The sequence below is a fragment of the Taudactylus pleione genome, unplaced genomic scaffold (genome assembly GCF_031769625.1).
Source record: "Taudactylus pleione unplaced genomic scaffold, aTauple2 ptg000122l, whole genome shotgun sequence".
In the NCBI taxonomy this organism is placed as follows: domain Eukaryota; kingdom Metazoa; phylum Chordata; class Amphibia; order Anura; family Myobatrachidae; genus Taudactylus; species Taudactylus pleione.
Window position 1 is genome coordinate 5,949,100 of NW_028284524.1, and position 12,511 is coordinate 5,961,610.

Consider the following 12,511-nt stretch of genomic DNA (forward strand, 5'->3'; position numbering starts at 1 on the left):
TGTACCTCTCCTGTCTGGGACCTGATATATATACCCCTTCAATAAGGATGGTGGGAGGTGCTTACAATTATGACCACTTCCGTTTTTTTTTTTGTTTGTTTTTTTTTTAAACTAAAAAAGGTTATTCAAACATCGTGGCTAATACATAGCTAAGGTAAAGTTCATTTATATAAGTAGATCGCTTCCACAGTGTGTGATTTTAGATACTGAAACTAGTTTTTTTGGTGTTTTATGCGGAATGAGCCTAGTCGTCACGTGATGTCCGCTTCCTCACTTCCGCCCTGTTTGATGCAGCCTCTTGCGTCACTTCCGCCCATTCACTCGCGTTACACCGCTCGTATGTGCTGGATCATCATCTGCTGTCCGCTGTGTGGTTTCCGCCCGGCTGTGTTATGGCTTCTTGCGTCACTTCCGCCCATACGTGTACATGTTGTTGTATTGTTAGCGGCCATGTTGCTGCACCTTATTAAGTTTCAAACGGCGGACATCTTGGTACTCTATTCAGTATCGGCATTAAGATATTGAAAATGCGATTTCCACAGGAGATCACTCGCGTGTAACATCTATTGGTACCTACATAATACAAAAAGTAATTTTGTTAATATGTTCATGGGTACAAATTAGTCAGTGTTCCCATATACTTCTAAGATGTTGTTTTTAGATTAATCACAGGTGTTATCCAATGCACAGAATTTATGAGTGAAGTATTAATAAATAATTAATTGAAAGACAAGATAATAGCATATCATATGTTGCTATTTGCTAAAAGTTAGAAAAGAGATAAATGCATGAGATCTAATAATTAATATTTCCATCGATACACTTATAAGTATCTGATGTAAAAAATAAATAAATAAATAAAATATAAATATATGTATGCATATTTCATATCCAAAAATGGGATCTCTAGAGGGAAGTTTTTATAATACAATAATGCGCATTACTCATCAAACTGCATTTGGTCACCAGGCACTGTTAAGTATTCACTGCATCGCAGTTGTGACATGCATTCTTTGGCTTCCCGATGTAACTAGGCTGTGCTTTATAATACATGTTCTTTTTGTTGAAAAACTGTCTGGTGTGCTGGCTTCAGTGATTGGTTCCCCCTTTTTTTATGAAGGGGTTCTGATCCAATTTTTGCATATGTGCTATTATGTAGCTGAGGCACCCCCTCTTGCCCATTAAGTGTGTGCGGTTCTATCCAGGATATTTGTGTATATATATATATATATATATATATATATATATATATATATATATTGTTTGCAAAATATTTATATATATATATATACAGTATATATATCCCTGTATATATATATCTATACATATATTTTATATAAATTTTTTTTAAATATATATATATATACTGTATATATGGGTGGGGAAGGCATCTTCAGGGATGGGTGGGGAGGAATGTGGGTGGGAGGCATCTTCAGGGGTGGGTGGTGTTTCGGCTTGCCTAGCCCTTCCTATTCTTTGAAGTAATCCTAAGAGTTAAATTAAAAAAATTAAAAATATTTTTACATTTTGCAATGTCCAAAAAACATCATATCCAGATCTCCCTGGTTTAGCAGAGGAAAGGCATGAGCAAGTTTTTTTTTTAAAAGCCAAAAAATAAAAAATACAGAGGATTACATACAGACACCTGTGTCACCCATGTGACATTAATCCAGAGACACTGCGTAAAATGTAGCATGACACTCAAATTGTCAGCCATCTTCTACATTTAAACACATGTCAGAAACCATGTTGATTTACAAACAATCCCCCCCACACACACAAACTCACACACACCAACACACACACCTAATGACTACAACAGTTGTGCTTATTTTTGAAACACAGTATTGAAATTAGGGCTTACAACTTGTTGGCAGCCATTTTCTTAAAAAAAAAAATGTCTGCAGACCTTAAAATGAAGCTAACAAACAGGCCATCAAAAACAGAAAATATACCATAAACACACACACACGCAGAAAGGCATACACAACACAAAGCATACACCACACAATGCATATAAAACACATTACTTACTTTGGAGGTTATCCCCCCGCAATTGATCGAGGAAGGCCAGGGTCCATCTCCGGAGATCCGACCATCTCCTTTCCAGCTGCACAACAGTATGGCCGAAGCCCATGTGCCAGAGCCTCCTCCTCACCTCCGCATACGCCCGTAGGCGCCAGTCCATAATGTCTGTCAGGACGTGCAGCTCCCGTCTACTAAAACTGGAGGATCTCATGATGGCAATGAAAAATATTACAGTGTGCAAACTTTATATCAACTAGGGTGCAGTCTGAATGGTTGGCCATTCAAAAATGGTGGATAAACACAGGATATTTGTTGATTTAATACATCTATAACAACACAACACATATCATACATCATGTGACTCACCTCATTCCACAGCTAGGATATGCCTGTGCGGCCAGTAGGACACTCCCAACACTACGCAGCTCCTTGTGAAAGTGTTTGGAATTGTGAGGGGCACTTTTAAAGGGTGTTGTTGGTCCCTTGTGCATTGCGTAGTGCACTGTGTGGGAGTGGCGCACAGTAGCAGGTGCGTACGCATATTGCTATAAATAGCAACGCTAGATTTGTAAAAATTTGCAGTCATGGATTCTGAGGAGGCCAGTGTATAGGACTGCATGATTGATATACATGAGTTTCTGGACAAATTTGATTTTGGAATTGCTTCAGAAATTGAAGTAGTGGATACACTTCCAGATGAGGCTGAGAAAAGTGTGCCTGATCCCACACCAGATGATCCTCCTCCAGCACCTACAAACACATCACCTCCAAATGTGGCTGGCCCATCAGATGGAACGATACAAGGTCAAGTTAAAGCTTGTCGGGTTACAGATACACTCATCCAGGTGGCACTAACCTGATTCACTTTTGGACATAAGATTCCTTTTTGTGTTAGGAAAAAAATCTGGGTGAAATTTACAAAGATCATCAATCGGTAGCACTCCACTCATTTTGAGTCCTATTTTCTTCGTAATAAGTAAGTTATATCCCCAAAAAATTTTGGGATACTGTCGACAAAATCTTTTATTTTTTTCTAGTTTACAAAATAAAAAATTAGTTAGACTTAAAAATGTTAGCCAAATGGTCTATATATCTATATCACTCACAACAAAATGTTTTTGCATAAAACTAATTGAAGAAAAATGTATCAAAAGGTGGGGTGACCTTTGCAGTCCTCAAGACGAAGCTGAATTTGTGGATAAAACACTTTAATGGGCCAGGGGGCCCCTCCGTGACAACTTGGCTTTGACCAAAAGGCAACATCTACTTTTGGGAGCCTTAGATTAGAGGATAGTGGTGGAGGCAAAACTAGACCATCAGGAGCCTCCACAAGATGACCCACATGCTGAGTCTGGTAATTATTTGCATACACCTGGCTCGGTATCTGTCTTTTTTTCTATTACTTTATAGTAATTTTTTTTTCACCCATTTTTTAGGAAGTAACATGGCTGAAAGCCTTCAGATGGATGGGGTGACGGCACAACCTCCATCAATTGTGCCTTCCCCATCCTCCACCCTTACCCAAGTCCTGGATGGGCTTAGGGTGGCAGTATTAAGGCAATCAGCAGCCATGGAGGCTGTCCAGGCCAGCACGTGGGAGCAAAACTCCTTTCTAAGGTCCATAAGCCAAGATGTCAGGGAGATCAAAGAACATCTGACTGGCCCAATAGAAGGTAAGGTGGACCAGTGCCCTGCTGTGGCTGGACAGAGCACCCAACAGGGTCTACGACGGTCCACCCGGATCCGTAAATTCAGCTTACCAGAGTCGGCTGCAAAGAAAAAGATATCCGATTGATGATCTTTAATTTATTTCACCCAGAACTTTCCAAATGTATGTCCAAAAATTTTATCTGGTTAGTGCCCCTGGAAGGCCCACAAGGAATATCTTGATTTTGTATTGTTCCATGTGATGGGCCTGCCACATTTTGAGGTGATGTGTTGTTAGGAAGTGGAAGAGGCTCATCTGGTGGCGGCACAGGCACACTTTCCTCACCCACATCTGCAAGTGTGTCCATTTTCTGATGGTAATCCAAAACCAAATTCATCCAGAAATTCATGTATTTTTAATGAATTAAATTGTTTGCTTTTTTATGTTTAAAAAATATATTTTCAATGATGCATTTTAAAAAAAATTAAATTTATGGATTTTGAATTCTCAAAAATCCAAAAAAATAAATAAAAATTTCATCTTAAATGACAGAATGTTTTTTTGTACCTTCTTCCAACATAAAATATTTTTTTTTTAAAAAATACTACGGTAGAACAAATCTGGACCTGGCCTGCAACAGTATTGCAAAAAAGGCATGTATTTACTCTGGAATGGCATGCTGGGATGTACAGTTCCACAACCAAAAAAGCACTTTCACTTTAAAAACCACAAAAAGAAAAAAAACATGTATTTGTGAACTTTAAAAATATAGGGACTAATGTTTGTGAATTTAAATTTCTTTGGGTTTGGTATCTTACTTAATATTCAATTAACAAACAAAAATAGGCAAAACAAAAAAAAATATGCTTATTTACGCAACCACTTTGCTATTATACAATGCAATGAGTGACACCGGTTACTCTATTAATTGACTGCATACATCCCATATGGGATAACACTCCCATATGCCGTCAGTCTCTGTAGCCACGTGGATCCCCAAATTAATAGATCAAAAGACGGCTTGGCGATGGTAATAGGTGAATGCTGAGGGTACAAGTCCAAAAAACAAGGAGAGCAGCAAGGCACGTTTTGGCTACCACCGTAGCCTTTTTCAAGCTGAAAAGGAATGTGTACATTTATACATGTTCCCCATTCATGTATCTTGGCGTGTATATGTGTGTGAAGCGTTTATCTATATAAGTGAGAAAGTGTGTGTGTGTGCGTGTCTGTTTGTCCACAGCCAGAGTTTTGAACCTAGCTCCATCAAATTTGACATGGTGGTGTAGTCTGACTAGGATTAGGTTCGTCAGGGCCATGGAGGCCAACATGGTGCCCACCAAGTAGGCCGTGGAGTCTGATTTGAATTTTTTTTAATTTTTGCAAATTCATGCAGGATGTCTTCCAGTGCCTAAAGCTGCACTGATCTGACGGCTGATATGTACCAGTGGGGGCAGGCAAAGCACCAACAGAAGAGCAGTGAGTCGGAGGATCAACTGTCACACTGCACCTGCACTTACAGTTACTAATTTCCTACAAGCACATTTTCATACGCCATGGTCTCCAATGTTGGTCTGCACTGATTCCTATTCTGTACTGATTTCTGAAACCGCAGTGACCAGGTGAATTTGTCAATTAGATAAATTTACACTGTAACTGACCCAGACCAAGCCGAGCATTATCCAACTGAATTTCTTAACTGCCAGGACCACCAGGGATGCCTCTGCCAAGCTCGATCTTTGAAGGTAGCAGGTATTGGCCTGCTAACTCCATGCTTTTCCCATGGTCTTTTGTATGTCCAACAGCCTTTTGATTCTGTCTACTAATGGATAAACAAACAACACTGTTTATACCTCAGTGGTGAGGTAACAGTGTCTAAATACTCTATATAAATGGATAGATAAGTCCTTTTCAGAGCTAAAACCTTGGGGTTTATGGATCAAGCAGTGAAAAGTTTGGAGAAGTGGAGCAGTGGAGAAGTTGCCCATAGCAACCAATCAGCTCCTACCTATTATTTTATAGACTGTACTTGATAAATGCTACTTGGAAGCTGATTGGTTGCTATGGGCAACTTCTCCACTGATCCACTTCTCTACTCCTTTCACTGCTAGATACATTAATCCCCATATTAGCAAGCAATAGTCCTTTTCATGATCAATGGAATGGAGTTATAGACAAGGTAAACGTAAAAAATGAAGGCTGCAGATGTAATTCAAGGTCCATTCTTCAACCTGGACAATGCTGGGTACCCCAGCTAGTTTTATAGTGTGTGTCTGTTTTCTTGTATGTCCTTATATGCTAAGCACATTTCTTTTTTATGTAGGTGGACAAATAACTATTTTGTTTCAGGTAGCAGAATGGACAATCCGCCCCTCACTGACTCTCTATTTGTTCTACAATCCTAGTAGTCTTACACTTAATGAATTACCCCTAGATGCTCTATTAAGTGTCAAATGCCTAAGATAAATCTCAATTACATGTGTCAGCAACCAATCAGATGTGTGGCTTAACTTTCTAAACTGTACTAATAAAATTATAGCTAGCACCTGATTGGATGTTATTGGCCATATTTTGGTTAGTAATAGTTAAACTGTCAAGGAGTGTTACAAAGCACATGCCACTGGACAAAATAGTATGTACACATTAAAAATCCAGCTTAGAATAGTAAAAAAAACAACAACAGTAAAACAAAGCATGATTTATTACATTTGAGATTTTGGTAAACATTAAATAATTTTTATTTTTGACAAAAAATTACACCAATTTTAGGTTTCAAAATTGCAAAAACTATATTGCAACATGGAAGAAGCATTATGAGTGTACCTAGAACACATAGGGGTAAATTAAATTAGTCATAAGCAATGGTGGCTCCAGAGGTGGGGCTGCAGCGCAGTCCATGATTCAAATAGGGGAGCCACACCAATTGCCAGTGAGCCCCAGCCTGCGATGTTTGGCAGCATTTGGGGTGGCAGTTGGTGTGGCTCCCCTATTTGAATTCTGGACTACACTGCAGCCCTACCTCTAAAGTCTCCACTGGTCATAAGGTCCTGTCCAAACCTTGCATGCTACTACTAAGCGGGTTATCAGGGCAGGAAAACTTTACAAATGTGTGCTCATGTACATTAGAGGTGTGAGCAAAAAAACAACCATCATTCTTGTATAAATGCTGATAGGCCTCAGTGTCACAGGTATTAAGGAGGAGCTGTTAGTTACAGAAAGGAACAACATACATTATAAATACATAGAATAATTAAGGACATACATGTAGTTTTGATAGCTCTATGTAATTCTAAAACAATTTCATTTGTGTTTAAAATGCTTGGGTGCAGGAAGTTGTTTTACTACAGACGTGATGATCAGTGGACATAACTACAGTCGTGGGCTGGCCTTGAACTCATACAGCTGTATAATCCGCTCAGCTTCCCGCACCCCTGTCATGTAAGCTCCATGTGTAGTTGTATAGAAGTTGGGGTGCGTGGCCTCTCCAGCAAACAGGACCTGCAGCGGCTGCATTAAGGGACAGAAAAAAGGAGAACACATGACACCAAAATAAGTTTGTACATTTGCTGCAAAGGAGATTGTTGGTGTGTGACGAATATACTAAGGAATGATGTCAGCGGTCACTCACTGCAACATCACTCCCAGGGCTTCAGCTGTACAAAAACACCGGCCATTCTGACTAACCTGAAGTCCTCCTGTACTCAGATGGCCGATGGTCATGCAGGGTGATCTGATGTTGAATCCTTGGATGCAGCAGTGAATCACAGAAGCCGGCAGGAGGCATCTATTTACACAAGACGCTTCCTGCTGCATTAGCATATTTTAGCATTGCTGCTGCGTCCAAAAACGCAGTAGCGATGATAAAAGCGTACAACTCTGCATCAGGCCCAAAAGTTAGCAGCATGCCTATTAAGTGGCTGCCCCGAGGTGGCAGCATGTTTTATATACATATCCTGCAGTCTGCTGTCTGGCCTGTAGGTGGAGGCAGGCTATTTGCCTTTCAGTCTCCTGTATTATTCCTTGCACGTGTTTCCTGGTGGGTATGTTCCCTTCATTCTCATTGCCTTTTTCTACACCTTCTTGGCCACATCCTGAATGTTAGCATCCAGTTAACTCCTGGGGGTACATTTAGTAAGCTGCAACTTTAACCTGGAAATTTAATACGGTAATGACAGTAATGGCAAAACACAACGTATTTTGCGTTAATATCTTAGCCATTTTTAATTTCTGGGTTAAACACGTTGAGAAGCGACGACATGCAGTTTTTAGACCCCTGGTCTGACTGACCTGGATCCTGCTAATTGGACTCTAACTTAAATTGTATCTTTTTCCAGAATATCCTGTGCTCTTACCCATCTTACCCCCATCTATTATAACTCTCTACATTCCTTGTGCTTCAGTATCAGTTCTCTGCTAGTCATTCACTATTCTTATACATATTTGTTCACTGTTTTGTTCTATGTCACTTGTATTAAATATTTATTTCATGTGATTGGTTCACAGCCTGGGTGAGGCTAGCTTGCATGCTGAAATCTAAAATTGGGCCATTAATGATCTTATCAGTACAGGTTGTGAATAATATTGAGCTATAGCCTATAACAGGTAGAATGAGTAAAGTTCAGGTATGAGTAAACAGGTTAGAAAGCGCCCTAAGCCTACATTTAATGTATTTTCCCTTTCTATAATGTCAAATGTAATTATTTAGGTATTAACTGTACAGTCCATAGGGCTGAGAGGTTAATAACTGCACGTGATGTATTTCTATGTTTGCAGTTATCCCCGTTTCTGCAAACTGATTTTATCCACCTTCGCAGCTGCTGCCTGGTACTGAGTGCTGCTTTATTTCCACTATTATTCCCATGTATGTTTCTTTAGTTATATTCCAAAAGTACTACCATGGCTCGGGTGCACATCCCAACATTTATCTACAGTAAATTTCATCTGCCATTTCACATCCCGATTTCCGGTCTTGCCAAAATCTTTTTTTTTTTGTAGCAGGTTAGTTCCATGCTCTGTGTTACTAACTCTACATAGCTTCAAGTCATTAGCAATATAAACCTCTTTTATATTATGCTATCTTTTTCTAGGCCAACATTCTTGTTATATGACATTGCTGTGCTGGTATTCAAAAGGTATTTTTGTATAGCTCTATATTGCTCCTTGGGAGCACCCTCATAACAGCAATATCTATCTGGAATGTGCTATTTTTCTATTAGCATTTATTTGTGTGTGTGATCTTGAGAGTTGCCTAGACCTCCTCTGTGCGGTGTATAGCCTTCCCCTCTCTCCCCCTTCCCTACTCAACAAAATCCATTGCTGTGCTGGTGCAAGAGTACATGTGCTCGATGAACTTAACATTTAGTAGAGTACCATTGCTTGCCTCCTTTTACCATTACTGAATTTATGCGTATTTCCTCTCATAGCTCTCTAGTTAATCTTATTGTGATAGTACTATTACAATTCGGAATCTTGGGGAAGGGACGTAAGACAGGTACTAAGGAATAAAGGGAGTGATCCAGAACTGGACGGAATTGCAAAGCTGCACGCAAGCAGCTTTGCAATTCTGTCCATGCAAACATGCAAATGCAGCAGGAGGTGTTTGACACCCCCTGCTGCATTTGCTATCCCAGCAGTGGGTGTCATACACCAGCAGGGCGTGCGACTAAAGATGGGTACACACTATATGACGGTGCAAACCAGCGATGCGATGTAACGATACATTGTGTTACCGTACACATTACACGATCCGGCAATGTATCTTTACATGCCACATGTAACACCACCGCGTACAGCCGTGGAATTGTACCACCTGATGTGCAGCACAGCTGATGGGATAATTCAATGAACAACGGCAGTGAATGGATGGATTGGGCATACACACTGTATGATATATTGTGTATTGAGCAATAGATCGTATAGTGTGTACCCAGCTTCAGAGTCAGGCCCAAAATGTGTACAATAAATGTAGCCTCAATATAAAGTAAGAGAGGTAAATGCATATATTGGAGGTAGGAGATATATAGAAAACATAAGACTAATGTGTCATGTACAAGAGAAAGGAAGTGCCCACTGATACATGTTTATGAAGCAGATTAGGACAGATTAGCAATATTCTCAAACTCGGTCCTCAGGACCCCAAACAGTGCATGTTTTCCAGGTCTCCTCACAGAATCACACGTAAAATAATTATCTCCACCTGTGGATCTTTTAAAGTGAGCCAGTGACTAATGACTACACCTATGCTCCTGCTGGGTGAGCTGGAAAACATGATCTGTGTGGGGTCCTGAGGACCGAGTTTGAGAACCACTGCAGTATGGCATTCACGTACCCGCAGGGTCTTCTTGTGATGGCTGGATGGAAGCGGCTCGCCCAGCGCTGTCTGTTCTTTCACTGCATCCACTCCCACTGGCACATTGGTGTAAGAGCCTCGGAAGTAGGGATTACTGTGCCACGTAGAACGCAGTACTCCCCGCAGTTCTGACACTGGCCATCCTGTAAATTGCTTCAACAAACTGAGAAAAACAATGGAAAAGAAATGTTCACTTACAGTAACTATGTGGTGGGTGCCATAGAAATTAACTACAAAAAGAGCATTATTTATTCAGCAGCCGCTAATGTGGAAAATGTGAATCACTTCTTATTGCTGAATTGGAAAGAGGAGGACAATTGTATTACAGCAGAACTATTAATAGCCCACTGGTGATTCCCTTGCTTAGCATTCCCTAGATAAGAGCTGGAGACATTTAAATAGCAACACATAGGAAGAAACAATGGATATGGGATAGAACTTGTGGCTTTTAATAGTTTTCCAGCTAAGTACCTTAGAGATAGGCAAGACCCAGCCGGGGGAATGCAGAAGCCATTTCCGATACTAGGTACACTAAGTATGGACAAATGGCTGGGAAGAGCTAAGTGGTCGCTCGTAAAGCTATTTTTTCATCAGTTGGATCAGACGTCAGTCGAGTCAGGCATCAGGAAATAGTTCTCAACGCATCATGAGAGATTTAAACAGAAGCAAATATGACAGCCTAGCAATTAAGTAGTAATGAATGACGTCAGCAAGATACGAGGGTGGTTCAAAAGACCTCTCATTGCGTACATTTATTCAACTCGTACGCATATGTATAATCAATAGTATGACCTTGGTACAGATGATTTTCCACATAGTCCCCATACTTGTCTAAGCATTTGTTCCAACGGCACACCAAGGCATCTATCCCGGCATAGAAGAAATCAGTGTCAAGCACCTGGTGGCAGAACATGGCGGCTTGCTGAACTTGAACCGTTGTTTGCGAATCGTCTTACACAGAGGTGTTTCTTCAATGGTCCAAAGAGATGGAAATCACTCGGTGCCCTTGCCACGAAGATGATGTATCCACCTCACCATGGGGGATTCTTAAGTATCTACCACGCCGCGGGGGACACTGATCACAGGTGCAAATCAGCATTGCTCCAGTGCGGGGACAGCTGCTCTGAAAAGCAGAATAGGAGGTGGCCCTATCGGACCCCTGATGATGAATGATCTGTTACCTCCAATACCTTGCTCCTTCACAACCGGCTCAACCCACATTTTACTGCCTGTAACAATACGCTGCAGGAACTGCACTCCCTCCTCATGGTACTGAGTCAAGTGCAATAGAGCAATTCCCATCCTATTGGTTTTGTGAACTTCTGTGAGTAGCTTCGACACCCAGCATAAACACTTTTTCCTGTACCCCAGTTTCTCATGAACGATGATGTGCACAGTACCCACTGAGATGTTCAGTTCGTCAGCAATATCACATCATTCGTCTGTCCTCCTGACTCAGCCCTTCAATGCGGCACAAATTGTAATCTGTGGTGGACTTGCCAGATGGCTGCTCATCTTGAACGTTGTGCCATTATCAAAGGCGGTGCACCAAACTCAAACCTGTTTTTGTGACATGATGTTGTCACCGTACACCACGACAAGTTAGCAATGAATTTCAGCTGCTGATGTGCCTTTTAGACTCAGAAATCTGATCACATCACGCACCTCAATGTATGACCATGTTTCCGCCAGCCCCGCTATCTCACAACTGATGTTGGGGCAATATAACTGTTATAAGGTGCAGTCTAATGGCCGTGAGGGGAAGCAGTGTCTACCTGCTCAGGCCTGGCAGGAAATTAGAATGAAACAGACAACATTACACACGTGAGAGGTCTTGTTACCTTACTTTTTGAACCACCCTCGTATGAGTCCAAAATAAAATGAATAAGCTGCATTCTCATGGCTGTTTCCACTGCATGTACCTGTGTCCTCCATTAAGCCGCATATCCACTTGCAAATACAAATGAGCGATTGAACGATAACGACATCGTTATCGTTCAACCGCTCATTGAATGTGCATAAATCAGGCACTTTAATTTCTTTCTTTTAATATTTCACGGACTGTATCATTGATATACATATTTTAAAGACTAATAAAAGTTATATTTTAATTTTGTGCATCAATTACAGACAACTCTTTCCCTCTCTACCCATTAATGTCGGAAACAACCAGCGATGCACGCTCCCGCTGGTTGTTTCCGATAACATCAGATTGACCATGTTCAGGGATGAGGGAGGGTGCCTACACTGAATGACTAATCGTTCAGTGTAGGCACTGCAGGGGATGAGGAACGACCAGAGATGAGCGGGTTCGGATCTCAGAGATCCAAACCTACCAGAATTTCGGGGATCCGGGGCGATCCGAGCGCAGCAAACATGACGGTCAACCTGACGACCGCCGTCAGGTTGCCATGTTCAGGGATGATTGATCTGCATACACTGAACGTCTGAACGTTCAGTGTATGCAGTTCACCCCGCGGGAGACGACG

The 12,511-nt window shown here is 41.1% G+C and overlaps 1 protein-coding gene across 6 annotated transcripts in view; it reads right to left on the minus strand.

Moving 5' to 3' along the window:
- Positions 1-6,671: 6,671 nt before the first annotated feature.
- Positions 6,672-12,511, minus strand: part of LOC148524023 (spermine oxidase-like) — a 60,337-nt gene continuing 54,497 nt past the window's right edge. For all 6 annotated transcript variants that reach the window (XM_088472293.1, XM_088472292.1, XM_088472295.1 and 3 more), the window contains 2 exons: positions 10,002-10,185; positions 6,672-7,180 (listed from right to left, as the gene is read on the minus strand). In XM_088472293.1, coding sequence (XP_088328419.1) covers positions 7,043-7,180; positions 10,002-10,185 — 322 coding nt within the window. In that variant the 3' untranslated portion in view covers positions 6,672-7,042. The remainder of the gene's footprint in view (positions 7,181-10,001; positions 10,186-12,511) is intronic.